This window comes from Simochromis diagramma, unplaced genomic scaffold (assembly GCF_900408965.1).
Source record: "Simochromis diagramma unplaced genomic scaffold, fSimDia1.1 OVJJ01000557.1, whole genome shotgun sequence".
NCBI classification, from domain to species: domain Eukaryota; kingdom Metazoa; phylum Chordata; class Actinopteri; order Cichliformes; family Cichlidae; genus Simochromis; species Simochromis diagramma.
In genome coordinates this window covers 70,639-88,659 of record NW_024387156.1, presented here as the reverse complement: position 1 = coordinate 88,659, position 18,021 = coordinate 70,639, and the positions used below count along the sequence as shown (strand labels likewise).

The 18,021-nt window shown below is 40.4% G+C and overlaps 2 protein-coding genes across 10 annotated transcripts in view; both read right to left on the bottom strand.

Annotated features, from left to right (window-relative positions):
* Positions 1–498: 498 nt before the first annotated feature.
* LOC120744230 (ubiquitin carboxyl-terminal hydrolase 29-like) overlaps positions 499–18,021 on the bottom strand; it is a 73,587-nt gene continuing 56,064 nt past the window's right edge. For 6 of the 9 annotated variants that reach the window (XM_040048466.1, XM_040048472.1, XM_040048470.1 and 3 more), the window contains 13 exons: positions 4,716–4,788; positions 4,523–4,606; positions 3,977–4,032; positions 3,675–3,731; positions 3,443–3,574; positions 3,228–3,351; positions 2,991–3,142; positions 2,786–2,885; positions 2,491–2,567; positions 2,205–2,313; positions 1,537–1,594; positions 1,210–1,367; positions 499–1,123 (listed from right to left, as the gene is read on the bottom strand). In XM_040048466.1, the coding sequence (XP_039904400.1) occupies positions 1,118–1,123; positions 1,210–1,367; positions 1,537–1,594; positions 2,205–2,313; positions 2,491–2,567; positions 2,786–2,885; positions 2,991–3,142; positions 3,228–3,351; positions 3,443–3,574; positions 3,675–3,731; positions 3,977–4,032; positions 4,523–4,606; positions 4,716–4,788 (1,186 nt within the window). In that variant the 3' untranslated portion in view covers positions 499–1,117. Of the gene's footprint in view, positions 1,124–1,209; positions 1,368–1,536; positions 1,595–2,204; positions 2,314–2,490; positions 2,568–2,785; positions 2,886–2,990; positions 3,143–3,227; positions 3,352–3,442; positions 3,575–3,674; positions 3,732–3,976; positions 4,033–4,522; positions 4,607–4,715; positions 4,789–5,340; positions 5,422–5,979; positions 6,492–6,923; positions 7,009–16,073; positions 16,699–16,784; positions 16,943–17,111; positions 17,170–17,779; positions 17,889–18,021 lie in introns of those variants that run through there. The other 3 variants (XM_040048467.1, XM_040048468.1, XM_040048469.1) reach the window with 3 other exon arrangements.
* LOC120744234 (acyl-coenzyme A thioesterase 1-like) lies at positions 7,328–11,004 on the bottom strand. Its single transcript, XM_040048479.1, has 3 exons — positions 10,542–11,004; positions 10,216–10,403; positions 7,328–7,448 (listed from the first exon to the last, which is right to left on the bottom strand). The coding sequence occupies exons 1-3, from the start codon at positions 10,990–10,992 to the stop codon at positions 7,446–7,448; spliced, it is 642 nt and encodes a 213-aa protein (XP_039904413.1). The 5' UTR covers positions 10,993–11,004; the 3' UTR covers positions 7,328–7,445.

Below are 18,021 nucleotides of genomic sequence, written 5' to 3'. Positions count from 1 at the left end.
TCAAATTTTTATAAGCCATTTCTGGAGAGACTGCAGTGGAAATGTTGTCACTTTTGGACTTTGCTACCTGCAGCTAAACATTTGCAGCTAAATCATTTATTTAAAAGCAGAAGCTGCAACTGATCGAGGGAATATTTGTCTGAAAACTTAAACTGAACTCCAAGGGTACCATTGCTCCAGCTTACCATCTTTACCTGAGTGAATCAGTTTGTTGAACAATCTAAATGATTCAGAAACTTCTGTGACATCAACTTAACTAAGGCTCATTACAAATTTCACAAAACACTGCTGAATACTTTTAATATTTTTTTATTAGTTATTTTTGTTTTTGTTGTTATTTTGATTTTAATAAAACAAAATAAAATAAAGAATGAAATCATTTCTTTGTTTTTTTAAATTTAATTTATTTTACAAATAAATTAATAATAATATTAATAATAATAATAACAACAAATTAGTGCTGTCAGTGTTAACGTCATTAGGTAAAATGACGTTAACACTGACAGCACTAATTTGTTGTTCCCAGAGAGCAAGCCAAACACTGGTCAAGAAAAGGACGATCTCTAGTAGATTTTGTTTTAACCTCCTAGGACCTGGTGTCCACATATGTAGACATAACATTTTAGGTTGTCTAGACCAAAATACAAAATTTTGCTCTTCAAAAACCTGATATCCACTTATGAGGGAGGACATTACACTGCCACTGTTCAATCGAAATTTAAAATGAATGTCCTCATATGTGGATCTCATTCTTTTGAGAAACAAAAAAAAGATAGTCCGAATCTGATGTCTATGTTTTTACATTCATCAGGTCCCAATCAACCCAAATGGCACAGAGAAATTAAAAATGCATGCCATGAAAGTTCAGTTCTTAGGAGGTTAAAAATGTCCCTGCTGATGAGACCAGTGAATGTGGGGCGACGGTGGCAAGAAAAAACTCCCTCCTGGAGGAAGAAATCTTGGGAGGACCAGGCTCTCTGGGAGGACCCTTCCTCCTAAGGGCAATACTTACCTATACTTGTCCTCCAGTGTGCGATGGTGGGCTGGGACGACTGCTTTTCCTTCTCAGCATGACGATGACCTTAAATTCCTTCCTTCCTTCCTTCCACTTCCTGTTTCAGAACTGAGAATGAAGACAAAACTGGTTAACAAGGTAACAGGACATTTAAAAATTCTCTCACTTCAGGATGAGATGCTGTGTCTTCTTACGTTTCTCTTGTAAAACAGGATGTAGGCCGAGTGCTGCTGTTGCTCACAAACTGCAGATCCAGTTGTGTGGAGCACCTGTGCGTCATTATAGGTGAGCCAGCGATCTGATGTAGAGTGCTGACTCTCCTCAGGATGGACAGAGCTACAGATGTAGTGTCCTGAAATCACATTAAGACAAATGAATCCAACTTCTGGAAGTCAACTGATTCAAGCAAACAGTGATTTTGACTTAGTGCTTCTTAGAACATCAAAAGCTTTTGTGTGTGAGTCCTTCACTGAAAAGTAGCAAATTTTCATTTTCTGTTTGTCACAAGTCTGTTGTTTTACCTGACTCTGTGCCTCCATAATGACTGATGATGCTGACAAGACTATAACAGCCACCACCCTGAGAAGGAACAAATCCAAAGAGTGTTAGTTTCATAAAGTCTCACATCAGTGCCATAATTAAGCTGATTTGCTGAGGCTACGTCCACACTAATGCGTTTTCGTTTGAAAACACATCGTTTTCTCTCCGCGTTGACCTCCCGTCCACACTGAGATGGCGTTTTCCTCAAGGAAAAACACAGCATCTTGAAAACGCTCTCGAAAACGCATACATTTCAAAACGGAGTTGTCCCGTCGCAGTGTGGACACTCGAAAACGCAGACTTTCTAAAACGATGACGCATTTTAGTCATGTGATGCAGTCATGTGAGCAATTAAACAAAGATAAGCCGAGTGCATTATACAGCAGTTGTTTTGATTGCTCTCAACTTTGACAGCCCTAAAAAAGATTAATATCAGTTTGTACATGCTCCGGATAGCTTTTCTTCAAATTCTGTAATTCTCACTCACTTTTGCGCATGCGCAGGACTGGAACGTAGGCGTTTTCGGCCGTTTCAATGCAGACGCACAACTATTTGAAAATGACTGAAAACGCTAGTGTGGACACGGAGTTTTCAAATCTATCCGGGCTAGTGTGGACGTAGCCTGAGACGTTCTGCAGTCTGTTTTTACCTGATTGGATGACACCACCAAGTCCCTCTGCAGCCTGACGGGGTCATCCACCTTCTGAATCTTGTAGGTTTGTGTAAAGCCAAACCTCTTCAGATGCAAGATCAGAACTCTGGCAGAAAAGAAAAAAAACACAAACAAGGTAGAAAATAAGAAGAATGAGTGTCAAACACAAACAGAAGATGGGAGAAAACGACTGCTCAAGTATTGTCTCGAAAAACTCTGATATTTGATGCGCCACAGTTTGCAAACCTGGTCAGTCGATCAATTCTGATGTGACCTTACTCACCTTGGCAGTGTATCAAAAGACGACTTCAGTTCTGAGGCCGTCCCTCCACAATCACAGCGAAATTCTATTTCTTGTTCCTGAACAACAGCACAGAGAAAACAGGCTTTATGGTAGAAAGAAATCTCAACATATGCACACACACAAACACTAACAAAAAAGGTGTGTTAAGATCACTGATACGACAACATGTAGACGAGTATATATTGGGTTTTTTTTGTTTGTTTTATTATGTCTGAAATAAATAAAGATACAAATAAAGATACAGATACAACTCTATTGGAATTTGTGATCTTACCTTCAAGTATGTCTCTAACATGTTTATAATAGACCCCTCTGGAACAAGGTCAAGAGACAAACTGGTGAATTCCTCTTGCTGGGATGATTGGTGACTGCAGCTACACATTTCAGGAGTAACGTAGTTAAAGTAAAGATCAGGTACGTGGAAAAGAAGTATATGAAAATATTGCAACCAGCTCTGCGTTTCTGAAAGACAGGCTTACCTCTTGCATGTCCTCATGTTTTCCATTTTAAAAATGTGATGGTCTTCTACTGGGCAGGTATAACTTTGGCCCAGGAGAGCTGCGTTCCTCTCCAGGTGAGGTGCGAGCCTTTTGACCTCATTGAGGAACAATGTTAGGAATTCATGAGCGTCCTGAAAGAAAAGCAGAGAGATTTAAAACAGTACATCAAAATCAGAAGGTAAAGCAAAAAACGAAATGTCCAAATAGCTGACGCACTTTCTGTGCACTGCCGGTGTATTCGGGAGCTTGATTGCTGAATGCCTTCTTAAAAGCTCTTAGGTGGTGATCTTTGAGGCCATAATCTGTTGACTCATGACAGTCCCTGACATCAATAAGCCTTCTGTAGAAAGGAAGGGTAAACAGACATTTCTGCTGTTAGATCTCTTTGTTCTTCAGGTTTTTGAAGAAAGTAGAAGGTTGACGTAGCACACCTTAAGAGCTGAGCTTCTGGATCGGTGCTCCACAAAACCTCCTGACGCCTGATGTCTCTTATGAACTCCTCAATGTTGAGGAGGCTCTGCAGGCAGGAGTTCATGTAGCAGGTGTTTCCGATGTTTGGAAACCTGACACACACGCGCAACGTTTACAGTATCAGTGTAAAATAATTCATTTTCTCCACTTTGACAAAGTGAGCTTTGGTCTTTGTGCACCACGTGTACTCACCCGAAGCGGTCTATAGTCCCAGTTTGACTTTCTATTTTTTTCCCACCGCATGCTACACTGCTCCAAAAAGGTAAAAACACAAACACAAAATTAGGAAAGATGGCAAGATTCTGAGCAGTGTATGTGCATGTATGCATGAGCTTTGAAGTTGAAACATTTTGGAGGACGTCCAAAAGTAGTAAAAAAAGATGTAAATACACAAGGTGGAAGAAAAATGCCAATAAAAGGGAAATAAAACAGCTCCAACTAAACCACTGCTATAAATATCTCCAGCAGCATTAAAGAGTGGCGCATTTCTTTACCTCTGATGAGACGTAGAAGGAATTTCCTTCTCTGCCACGTTTTGTTTGTGTAATTTCTGTTTAGAAACAAGAAAACCAACATCAGTAATGGCATAAAACAAACATCTCTCCATGAAAAGTGTCCAGTTAGAAAATGTGGTATTATTTCATATTATTTATCACTTTAGTGAGCTGTCAGCTCATGAAGCAGATATATAGGAATATCTTTAAATAAAATAAAAACAATTTATTCATGCTTTAAATTGAGTTTTAAAGTTTGTCCTATGAAATACAAAATCCTTCATTTGGTTCTGATCAAAATTCAGTTTTTACAGAAATCATCCATGAAGCTTCATTAAAAGATTCAAAAATGCTTATTTACCATAAAAAATATTTAGAGAAACATCCTGCAAGTCTCTTCAAACTTACCTTTCTGTGAAAAAAAAAACGTTTAAACATCTTTGAACTTAATTTAATGACATGGATGTGCTAAATTGCTCTTAATTCTTCGCATTTAACTGTGATGAGTAAATGCTTGATGACAGTGACTCTTTCCATAAAACATACCTTCCAGAATTTAAAAAGAAACCAGCGACACTTTTTTTGTGTCTTCACAGTGTTGCTCTCTGCCTCTGCATCGCTGTCAGTTTGCTGCAGAGGACGAACAAACATAAGTTTATTAAAAAAGTAAAGTCACTTTAAATTAACAAGTGCAATTTAAAGAGAATGTGCATTTCATATGTTTTGTGTAAAAGCAAACCGAGGAACAGCAGAGGTGTCTCCATTTTCTCTTCTTCTTTTGACCATTTTCAGCAACAGAAGCATCCGGGATGCTGATGAGGACAAAAGTGTAAATGTTATTTTTCAAAGTGGAAATTTTTAACAAGGAGTACATGCTGGAGATTGCAGATAAAAATGAATAACTGTAATGGAACAAAATCATGTATTTTGTACATTTACACTCTACATTTTCAAACGCTAATCTCTGAATCAATATAAATTATAGACAAGACTAGAAGTAGTAAAAAAGATGTAAATACAAAACACCAATAAAAGGGAAATAAAACAGCTCCAACTAAACCACTGCTATAAATATCTCCAGCACCATTAAAGAGTGGCGCATTTCTTTACCTCTGATGAGACGTAGAAGGAATTTCCTTCTCTGCCACGTTTTGTTTGTGTGATTTCTGTTTAGAAACAAGAAAACCAACATCAGTAATGGCATAAAACAAAGTATATGGTAAGAAAATACAATATCCTTCATTTGGATTCAAAATTCAGTTTTTACAGAAATCATCCAAGAAGCTTCCTTAAAAGTTTCAAAAATGCTTATTTACCATAAGAAAATATTCAGAGAAACGTGCTGCGAGTCTCTTCAAACTTACCTTTCTGTGAAAAAGAAGTTTAAACATCTTTGGACTTGATGAGATTGCAGCGAAAATCTCCTCAGCTTTGCAAAAGTTCAACTGAAAACAAGCAGTCAGAGGTTGTATATTTATAAACGTTCAGCATAGAACGTTCATACCCTGAACAGCAAACATCATCATTATGATGTATGGGGCTAATTTGCATATTTTGGAATGTATGCTCATTTGAACTGTATGGCACTCGTCTCCAAGCAACTGCTACAAAATACAGGTCAAGTCAAGTGGCTTTTATTGTCATTTTAACCACGTGCAGAGGTACTGTACAGAGTGAAATGAGACAGCGTTCCTCCGAGACCCTGGTGCTATATATGACATATACGGACAAACCCAGGACTACATAAAGTGCAGTGTGCATAAATTGCAAAAATAAACAAGACAAAACAGTGCGAAACTAGACAGAACAGGACGATACAGACACAAGACAATGGAAATGTTGCAAAATGCTGAGTATTGTGCAAAAGTTAACTAACGTGTGTGAAGGTGTGCGTGTGCCAGTGCAGTCACTGAGTGTTCAGGGGTCTGACGGCTTGTGGGAAGAAACTTTTCCGTAGTTTGGTAGTGAGGGCCCGGATGTTCTGGGACCTCTTCCCAGAAGGCAGCAGGGTGAAGAGTGTGTTTGAAGGCTGTGTGGGGTCCTCCAGCAAGCAGGTGTTATAAGGAGGGGAGAGGGACTCCAATGATCTTCTCAGCTGCTCTCACAATCCGTTGTAGGGTACTGCGATCTAATGCGCTGCAGTTACCATACCAGACAGTGATGCAGCTACTTAGGATGCTCTTGTTAGTCCCACTGTAAAAGGTGGTGAGAATGGATGGTGGGAGATGGGCTTTCCTCAGCTTCTGCTTGAAGTAGAGACGCTGCTGGGCCTTCTTGGTTATGGAGCTGGTGTTGAGGGAGCAGGAGAGGTTCTCCGCCAGGTGGACACCAAGAAATCTGGTGCTCTTGACGACCTCCACAGAGGATCCATTCATGTTAAGTGGGCAGTGATCCCACTGTGCTCTCCTGAAGTCAACAATCTCTTTTGTTTTGTCCACGTTCAGAGACAGGTTGTTGACTCTACACCTCTACAGATGGCCCGCAGTGCAACCCTTCAGCTTCCTAGTAGATTCACCTATATACAAATTTAAAGACCTAGGAGACTTAATTCTCGTCACAGAGTTGTAGCATTCACAAGATTTTCAGAAAACTTGAACTCAAGGTCAAGGTCACTGATATTCAAACTGACCCCAGAACTTTAGTAGATGCACCAATGGTATCAATTCAAAATCCTACGCTTCTCGTTCTCGAATTATTGTCTTGACCAAGCTGAGTATACAATTATGAAACAATCATTTTCCATTTTTATTTCACTATCTGTAACTAAGACAAATAAACAGTATTTGGGACACAATTCACTATTAAAGTGGTTAGTGAGACTCCACATCTGATAACAGTATAACACACTGCTTATTTATGTAAAATTGTCATCAATAAATGTGTTCAAAACAGAAGCTACACTGGCTTTAAAAGTTTTTGTTAACTCTGACTACCTGTCTGCTCTTACCTGTTTCTTTTGCTCTCTGCTGTCTTCATCCTCCATCCAACTCTACAGCTATTTTTAGGGATGACATGATGAAACTGAAGGGTGTCTGGGCACCGAAAAAAGAAAAGAAGAGAGATTGGATTAGGCTGCAGCTGGCGTGCCATTCTCTCACTTCAGGATGAGATGCTGTGTCTTCTTACGTTAATCTTGTAAAACAGGATGTAAGCTGAGTGCTGCTGTTCCTCACAAGCTGCAGATCCAGTTGTGTGCAGCACCTGTGCGTCATTATAGGTGAGCCAAGCATCTGATGTAGAGTGTGGACTCTCCTCGGGATGGACAGAATTACAGATGCAGCAGCTGTTTCCGATGTATGGAAACCTGACACACAAACAAAAGTTTACAGTATCAGTGTAAAATAATTCATTTTGTCCAGGTTGAGAAGGTGAGCTTTGGTCCTTGTGCACCACGTGTACTCACCTGAAGCCGTCTGTAGTCTGAATTTTATTTTCCATTATTTATCCACCGCCCAAATGTTTCACTACGCTACTGCAAAAAGGTAAAAACACAAACACACACAATTAGACACTGAGCACTGGATGTGCATGTATGCATGAGCTTTGAAGTTTAAACTTTTTTTTATCATCAACAATTTTTATTTATTTCATTTTAAACTTCAATAACAGAGTTTAAGGATAACTACATAAATAAATAGTTTAAAAAACAAACAAACAAAAACAAAACAACAACAAAACACAACACAACAACAACAAAAAACAAAACAAAGAGAAGTTATTCTATTCTTTCTTTGCACACCAATTCCCACACCACCACTCTGTCATTACTCCTCTGTTCTTCAAGTTACAGAAAGCCAGCTTGTAAAGGGGGACCAAATACAATCATATTGATGCAATTTGTCTAATAAACCATAAGTCACTTTTTCGTAAGACGCCAACTTAGCCATTGTCTTTAGCCACTCTTCATAGGGAGGGGGGTTCTTTTTCCGCCAATGTCTTAGCAGGACCCGTTTGGCCGTAGTAAGAGCCAAAATAATCCATCTTTTTGTATAACTGGAAAAATCTACATCAGAAAGTTCTGTGGTTATACCAAGTATGGACAGTTTTGGTGAGATACCAAATCTCCTTTTTAAAACACTGAAAATTACCTCCATTATATTTTCCCACCAATCCCGAAGTGCCGAACAGCTCCATAAGATATGTAAAATCAAAGCATTTTGACCATCACATCTCCAACATTCGTCCGTAGAGGCCAGGTTCCATTTATACAATTGTTGAGGTGTTCGATGCCACATATGGATTATCTTAAGTTGAATAAATCTACTGCCTGTTTCTTTATACATAGTATTAATATTTTGAAAACATGAATCCCATTCAACTGAAGATATGTCCAATGCCATGTCCTGGGCCCAGTAGCCCTTAACTTAAGGAGAGGGTCAGCTGACCGTTCTTGCAATGAGTGATAAATCTTAGAGGTAATGCCTTTACCCAAGGGTGATCTTGAGAGCAGGACTTCCACAGGGCTGCCCACAGGACAACTCAAGGGGGTTCCCAGCCACTTCGATAATGAACTATGTATTTGGACATATCTCCAGAATTGATTACGCTGCAACTTATATAACTCTACAATTTTATCAAAGCTTAAAAAACATTTAGTCCCACAGCCAAATAAATCTGATACATTAAGGATGCCTGCTTTACGCCACTGTAACCAGTCAACCGATGTCCCTCCAATTAAAATTCTTTTATTACTCCATAAGGTTGCCGAAGGTGATTTAAGATCCCCATTAGCTACAGGAATACAGCAGGTAGTCCACCTGGGATCCACAGATTTACTCTCTGAGAGTACACCGCTTACAGAGACATAACCTTTCCTTTAGTATGTAAGGATTTAAATAATTAAATAAAGCTAATTTTTTCGTGATTTTTATATACACATTGCAGTTGTGCTCATTAAAAGCTGGCACTCTTTGTAATAAAGGTCAAATGCATCAATAAAGTGCTATGGGTGAATTAAATTATTGAGACTGACATGTTGACAAACATACTTGCATATCATAACTAGTTAAAGTCAGGGGTGTCATGGCCTTGGTGTGTGGCTGTAAAATTCCGCTGAAGGTTTGGACCTCCCTGGTATCCACCCATGGGCGGGGCCTACAGCCTCCCTCACCTGAAGCTGATTGAGGCAATCAGGTTGGAGATTTAAGCTGCTTGCTGACACCGCGTCCTCGCCAGTTCGTCAATTACCCTATGTTGGTAACCAGGCCTCACGCATCATGTAGATGAATCTCAAGTGCTCTACTAACCTTGCAATCTTGTGTTCTAGTTACTCCTAGAAATTTCATCACACTGAACCACTCATCTTGGAAATCTGGTTTCAGAATCATCTCCTTGCCTCACCTGCCTGCCCTCCTGCCCTTACACCACCTCGGGACCTTCACCGCTCAGGACAGCTGCCACACACTACCAAACCCACCTGGACCGCACCACCTCTCCCTCAACGCTTCCATCTCCCACCTGCACAGTAAGACGAAGATTTTCATAGCTTCCACCCTCTCCAGAACTCATTGGCTACCGCTCTAACACTGCTCTCCTCTCTTCCAGTACGTACCTAATCACCAGCCAGCTGTCATTGCTTTCTTGGACCTGTCCCCTTGCTTATCCCTCTCCCCTGGCCAAGACCCTCACGCCCCATGTGTCAAGTACTATTGTAAACGTCATTTTTGTGCTAGTTAATAAACCTTTGTTAAACCCTTTCCTCAGTCTCCGCTTTGAGTTTTCTGCACGTGGGTTTGATTTTTGGTACTCTGCCTCCGGCCGTTTTGTGACAAGGGGGATATTTTTCTGGACCAAGGGAGTCTGAAAAGAATGTCCCAGACTGAGATAATAAGTAGGAAAAAACAGGCTGCAAATTGCTAGCTAATATTTAACGCAGCAAGGTTAGCGGGCAAGGTGTTTTTCTTTCTTTTTTTCCATGAAAAGGAGCAGATAAGAGATGAGGTCAGGCGTGAATGAAGTGTGGGAGAAGATCCAGTCAGAGACAGCAGGATCGGCTGCGTCGTTTCCCAAAGAAGATCAGTCATAATTGTTTTTGTGCGGTAGAAAAATGTAATGCCCACTTACAGAATCATCCTTTTTGTTAAGCACATTGTTGGTTCACATTGAGGTCCAGCATGCTGAAAATTCTAATTTCAACTGCTGAAATCAATTAAATCTTTTAAAAGATAGTCACTCTCATATACTTAAGGGGGGGGAAAAAAATAAACACGTAACTAGTATGAAATACTTTCTGCACTCACCTTTGGTTGCTGTTTTAAGAAATTCATTGCTTCTTCAAAGTGGTCCAGATGTGTCTCTGTGATATTGTCACCCTTCTTATTGTACACCGCCATTGGGAGAACCATGAAACCTTTGTTGGCCAATAGACTGGGTCTTGCCTCAGATATGAAGGTGGGAATATCAAACAAAGCAGGAAAAGGACCTTTTTCTGGAAGAAAGGAAAAAAAGGTTCTCGTCAGCAGCAAAGGTTTCATTTCTGAGATGAAGGAAACAATGCTGATTTATAAGCTGGTTAACGTTAAATAAACTAAAATGAAGATAGAAAGCTAGGAACCACCTCCAGTACCTGGAGGAGTGAACAAGACTAAACGGATGTTCCCTTCATTGACGGAGATCCTGGTGACCCCATCTCTCATCAGAAGCCTCTCATTTGTCATCTCTGCCAGTAATCTGCCCTCCTCTTCATTCACAGAAAACTTTACCACCTGGGGGTTTATGGCATTTGTCTTTAGATATATTTTGTGCATGGTATGTGGCCTCATGGAACACAGCAGACCCATGGGTTCTACTCCAACGTTGCTCCCACCTAGCGAGGGGTCTCTTTTCAGGTCGACCTCCCCACTGCCATCAGCCCTGTAGGTGGCCGAGGAGCTGAACACTGCTCCCTTGTCATCAGTTAATTTGGCTCTCATGTTGACAACCTGCCTTGGCCTCAGCCCGGCCACCTTCACCTGAATGGGCTCATCAAACATACATTTGATGCTTGGCAGCAGCTTCAGTCTCACTTGAGAGAACATCTTTTCTGAAAAAGAGAAAAAGATTGGACTTTATGAATGTAAGATAAAAAGTCCCCTTACACAATACTTTTTCTAAGAAGATTCAGAGACAGATTGATTCATATTACATATTGTTTTATGTTTTCAGACAAACAGAGAGACAGATAAAGACTGAAGGGTGCCATTGCTACCATGCAGTGTTTAAAATAATCCACTGTCCCAGTTTGTGCTCAGTGTGCATGAAATGCTTTACACCAAACTCCACTCAAAAAATTTGCCAATTTAAATACGTATGATTAGCAAGCAAGCACCACACTATAAGTGCCCACTGTTAATTCAACAAGCTGTTAATATTAGATCCATTTCAGACAGTGGCAGTAATATTTTACACTGGGCAGCAAATCAGCACAGCAGGATCTTTCAGAGTGAGACAGAAACTCTGTGTCCTATTTTTTGTTAATTTTTAATAGCTCTTGCACAGCCACTGTTAATGTGATACCTTTGCACCAGATACCCTCCCATGCACCCATCAGTAAAGACTTCTTTTATAAAGTATGAAGTACTCAGATACAGCTTTCTGTACTCCGACTCCGGGCTAGCCTTTAGCCTCGGCAGTCGTAGCTGGAAACACAGTTTTACACGGTGGTGCGACCGTTGAAACAAAAAGTCACTTCACCCACAATCTGTTGCGAAGCTCTCACACGGTTAGCTTTCTAGTCATACACTCTTTTGTGCTAGTTAACCTCAGTAAAACTAGCTGAGTCTCTCACTTTGGTTCAGCTAACCTCGTGCATCTCTCCCTGCCGTTCTCTTCTCCTCCTCCATTGCAATAGATACACATGTCCCGTTTCATGCTACCTTCACGGGCCTCCAGAAAATTATAACTCTGAACAATATTTTAACCCTTGTGCTCCCCTTTGGGGCAGCTCCGGACCCCGGGGGTCCCAGAGTACCGCGCATCAGGGTTGGCTCCTGCGCCCCCGTACACCCACGTTTCCCTCCCTGAATGCCACTCCCGTTTCAATTTTTCTCCTAGTTTCAGGCAGGCTCTATCATGTTAGTCCATGGGAGGCCGCTGTTAAGTGGCATACTGTTAATTGCACGGGTAATCTCCTCCACTGTAATTGGAGCATCTATAATCTGCTGGTCAGTAGTAGAAAGCTGTGGCAGGTTTAAATCAGTAAAGAATGCTTCGAATTTTTGTTCATCTAAACTCCCTTGTGTAGAATAAAGATTATTGTAAAAGGCCCTGAATCCATCATTTATATGTCTAATAGAAGTTGAAATAACCCCATCTGATTGTTGTATGCCTGGGATATGGTTCATACTGTCTTTCTGTTTAAGACGGTATGCTAATAAACGACTCGGCTTTTCTCCCATTTCCCAATATGCTTGATTAATGCGAAATAAAGCGTATTCTGCCTTTCTGTTGTACAGTACATTCAACTTATATTTAACTTTAACAATTTTATTCAACGTAACTCTGTCTTTTGTATGGGAATGTACTGCCTCAAGTGCCTTTAATTTGGCTTCTAACGTAATGATATTCTTGTTAGCTGCCTTCTTTTTAAAGGAAGCGTAAGAAATTGTCCTCCCTCTTAAGTATGCCTTCATAGCATCCCACCAAATAGCCAATGAAGTGTCCTCTCGATTATTTGTCTGTTTGTAAAATTGTATTTCATCTCTTATCAATTTAATAAACCCAGAGTCTTTAATTAAGGACACATTTAAATGCCATCTGCGGCTTTGAGGAATCTGTAAAATATTTCCAAGACATAGAAAAATTGGCACATGGTCCGAGAATACTATATTACCAATACTCGAATCTATAGAGTTATTCACTAAGGCTTCAGAAATAAGAAAGTAGTCGATTCTAGTATAAACATTATGAGGCGGAGAGTAAAAGGAATATTCCCTGCCTTCTGGATGCATTGTCCGCCAAATATCATTCAGACCTAAATCTGAGGTCATCTGCCTTATGGCAACTACAGATTTACTCTCTGTGCCTCTCCTAGGAAGTGATCTATCTAGGTCTTAATCCAGTATTTGATTAAAATCTCCTCCTACCACTATTTGTGCACCTTCTAATTCCAAAAGATACTGTGACAGGTTGTGAAAAAAGGCGAGTATGTCTGCATTAGGTGCATAGATATTACATAAAATTATTGGTGTGTCCAGTAGTTGTCCATAAACCAATATAAATCTACCTTCCTTATCTGTTATTACTTTTGTTTCAGTAAAGCTAACTGCTTTATGAATCAGAACCGACACTCCCCTACTTTTACCAGTTCCAGGACTGGAAAAGACTTTACCTACCCAGGAACATTTAAGTTTTAAGGCTTCTGACTTACACATGTGCGTTTCTTGAATAAAGGCTATATCAACTCTTGATCACTTTAGATATGTTAATATTTTCTTCCTCTTAATCCCGTTATTCAACCCCTTAACATTCCAGCTGGCTATTTTGAAATCTGTCTGTCTATCCATGTTATATGTTGTCTCCTTGACCTGGAGACAACATATAAGATGACACCGCCATGGACCTCAACCTGCAGGCTTTGTGTTACCTGTTTCTTTATACAGGAGCTTGTAGGGGTGGACTGCCTTTTTATTTCATTACCCTTTTCTCATGTTTTTCTTAGTTAGGGAGATAAGACATTGTCATTTGGTTTTATTCTTTTCATAAATAAGTTTTGTACATCCTTTAGATACGGTCCCTTTTGTTTGTTGTTTTGGGGTCCACCCCGAAGCTATAGTTCGCTCCTTTCCTTTGTTAGAATTCAATCACTGTGAAAAAAAATCACCATCAAAATTGTACTGGTTGTGTGATGTGCTGCTTGGGGTCAGACAGGGGTGGATCACCCTTATATTATGGTCTGGCCACCCTTAGAAAGGCCATAACACTAACTAAAATGAAAATTAAAACTAGACTTATAACTGGCTGGTGTCCTTACCAGTGACCTTGGGTCTGAACTGTGGGCTCCTCTTTCCAGGTGTTCGTACTGCCTGAGTGGGACCAAGATGTGCTGTCTTGCCTCTTTTGGGTTTTCTGCATGTTTCTGGCTCAACATGCAAGTATCCACTTCTTGACGTTCGCTGTTGGTTGCAGCCACTTGAGGTTGTTGGGCTCATTTGGGTTCTCAACACTGGGTGACTTTGATGGGAGTGAAAGCATCCTCACAACATAAATCACCACACTACCTGCTTTTGTTTCAGATTTTTTCTTTATCCTTGTTAACATGTTTGGGTACTGGGTTTACCTGTAATGCATTTTGTGCTCCAAAAGCTGTTATTTTGTGCAGCTGTGCTCCAAAAGCTGTTAGCATGACCTTTTTTATCATTAGATTGTGCCACACCAGCACCTGAGAGAAAAGCTTTGAGTTTGATTTTGTGTTTGTGTTTTGCAGGCACTCAGGAGAATAAGTCATGATGTTTCTTGTGTTTGTCATGTTAGTATCTCAGTGCTTGTCAATCACCAGTCAACAGTGTCACCACTGTGAACAACATCCTTCGACTGTTCGAGCCAAAACCTTCGAGAAGTCCCTGCAGCCGCTTCAAAACTCATCACTGAGCTCGATCTCTCTTTTAACACGCTGGAGACAACAATGAAAGACGACTTTCTTTCATATGCTGCTTTGAGGGCTTTGCTCGTGAATAACAACAGAATCAAAACCATCCATGAAGAGACATTTCACCCGCTGATTAATTTGGAGAAACTGGACTTCCACAAACCAGTTGGAGACTTTGTCTTCTGGATGGTTTCAGAACCTGATTTCTCTCCACTATTTCAATCTTTTGGGAAACAAATATACAACACTGGGTCCGGGAAACCTTTTCCTGCCACTGAGGAGCTTGAAGACCCTCCATTTTTGAGGAGCTTTCCTTCAGTCTGTCAGTGAAAGGGATTTTGTTGAACCTTGAAACTGCCGTGACCCTGTCCAAAGACCAGCTGGCCACCTGGCCGGGTCAGTCATGGATATTCACAAATACCCCATAGTACTGGTGGAAAAGAAATATCGAGGGAAAATCCATGTTCAGACCATGTTCAGTGTGTCGTGACACTTGCACGATGGAAGAACACACCCACCCCAAACTGTTTTAGACTTAGAGCTTTTTATTGTCATTGTGCAGTTTCTTGCACAGTGAAATTGGGTAAGTGGAGAGCATAGAGCCGCTGTATCTGTGCGCACCACCAGTCTTGCATTTTTTGCATGTTTGGATATGCGCCGATGGTGTGCGTCCAGTGGTGTCAGCTGGTGAACCAGCTGGTCATTCAAAAAGCACCTTTATGCCCCTCACCATTAATGGAGGTCCCATTTGAGCGCTTTGGCATGGACCTCATTTTATCAATGAGAAAAAGAAAGTCTTTAGTTCAGCTGTTGTTAACCGGTCTTGACTTTGTTAATTAAACATTGCAAACCTGCCTTCAGTGTGTCCTGTACATGAGGTCATTTAGTACACCACAGCACGGTGAGTTTTTTTGAGCTGATGAAGTTCAGCCAAAACAGGAAACTTGCAGCAGGAGACAGCAACTTGTTAAAATGTTATAAAAGGTACAATGAAAGATTTTCACCCTACAGGGTTGATCCAAGGATAAATGTCTAATTTGGTCAAATTTTTATAAGCCATTTCTGGAGAGACTGCAGTGGAAATGTTGTCACTTTTGGACTTTGCTACCTGCAGCTAAACATTTGCAGCTAAATCATTTATTTAAAAGCAGAAGCTGCAACTGATCGAGGGAATATTTGTCTGAAAACTTAAACTGAACTCCAAGGGTACCATTGCTCCAGCTTACCATCTTTACCTGAGTGAATCAGTTTGTTGAACAATCTAAATGATTCAGAAACTTCTGTGACATGAACTTAACTAAGGCTCATTACAAATTTCACAAAACACTGCTGAATACTTTTAATATTTTTTTATTAGTTATTTTTGTTTTTGTTGTTATTTTGATTTTAATAAAACAAAATAAAATAAAGAATGAAATCATTTCTTTGTTTTTTTAAATTTAATTTATTTTACAAATAAATTAATAATAATATTAATAATAACAACAAATTAGTGCTGTCAGCGTAAACGTCATTAGGTAAAATGACGTTAACACTGACAGCACTAATTTGTTGTTCCCAGAGAGCAAGCCAAACACTGGTCAAGAAAAGGACGATCTCTAGTAGATTTTGTTTTAACCTCCTAGGACCTGGTGTCCACATATGTAGACATAACATTTTGGGTTGTCTAGACCAAAATACAAAATTTTGCTCTTCAAAAACCTGATATCCACTTATGAGGGAGGACATTACACTGCCACTGTTCAATCGAAATTTAAAATGAATGTCCTCATATGTGGATCTCATTCTTTTGAGAAACAAAAAAAAGATAGTCCGAATCTGATGTCTATGTTTTTACATTCATCAGGTCCCAATCAACCCAAATGGCACAGAGAAATTAAAAATGCATGCCATGAAAGTTCAGGTCTTAGGAGGTTAAAAATGTCCCTGCTGATGAGACCAGTGAATGTGGGGCGACGGTGGCAAGAAAAAACTCCCTCCTGGAGGAAGAAATCTTGGGAGGACCAGGCTCTCTGGCAGGACCCTTCCTCCTGAGGGCAATACTTACCTATACTTGTCCTCCAGTGTGCGATGGTGGGCTGGGACGACTGCTTTTCCTTCTCAGCACGACGATGACCTTAACTTCCTTCCTTCCTTCCTTCCACTTCCTGTTTCAGAACTGAGAATGAAGACAAAACTGGTTAACAAGGTAACAGGACATTTAAAAATTCTCTCACTTCAGGATGAGATGCTGTGTCTTCTTACGTTTCTCTTGTAAAACAGGATGTAGGCCGACTGCTGCTGTTGCTCACAAACTGCAGATCCAGTTGTGTGGAGCACCTGTGCGTCATTATAGGTGAGCCAGCGATCTGATGTAGAGTGCTGACTCTCCTCAGGATGGACAGAGCTACAGATGTAGTGTCCTGAAATCACATTAAGACAAATGAATCCAACTTCTGGAAGTCAACTGATTCAAGCAAACAGTGATTTTGACTTGGTGCTTCTTAGAACATCAAAAGCTTTTGTGTGTGAGTCCTTCACTGAAAAGTAGCAAGTTTTCATTTTCTGTTTGTCACAAGTCTGTTGTTTTACCTGACTCTGTGCCTCCATAATGACTGATGATGCTGACAAGACTATAACAGCCACCACCCTGAGAAGGAACAAATCCAAAGAGTGTTAGTTTCATAAAGTCTCACATCAGTGCCATAATTAAGCTGATTTGCTGAGGCCACGTCCACACTAATGCGCTTTCGTTTGAAAACACATCGTTTTCTCTCCGCGTTGACCTCCCGTCCACACTGAGACGGCGTTTTCCTCAAGGAAAAACACAGCATCTTGAAAACGCTCTCGAAAACGCATACATTTCAAAACGGAGTTGTCCCGTCGCAGTGTGGACACTCGAAAACGCAGACTTTCTAAAACGATGACGCATTTTAGTCATGTGATGCAGTCATGTGAGCAATTAAACAAAGATAAGCCGAGTGCATTATACAGCAGTTGTTTTGATTGCTCTCAACTTTGACAGCCCTAAAAAAGATTAATATCAGTTTGTACATGCTCCGGATAGCTTTTCTTCAAATTCTGTAATTCTCACTCACTTTTGCGCATGCGCAGGACTGGAACGTAGGCGTTTTCAGCCGTTTCAATGCAGACGCACAACTATTTGAAAATGACTGAAAACGCTAGTGTGGACACGGAGTTTTCAAATCTATCCGGGCTAGTGTGGACGTAGCCTGAGACGTTCTGCAGTCTGTTTTTACCTGATTGGATGACACCACCAAGTCCCTCTGCAGCCTGACGGGGTCATCCACCTTCTGAATGTTGTAGGTTTGTGTAAAGCCAAACCTCTTCAGATGCAAGATCAGAACTCTGGCAGAAAAGAAAAAAAACACAAACAAGGTAGAAAATAAGAAGAATGAGTGTCAAACACAAACAGAAGATGGGAGAAAACGACTGCTCAAATATTGTCTCGAAAAACTCTGATATTTGATGCGCCACAGTT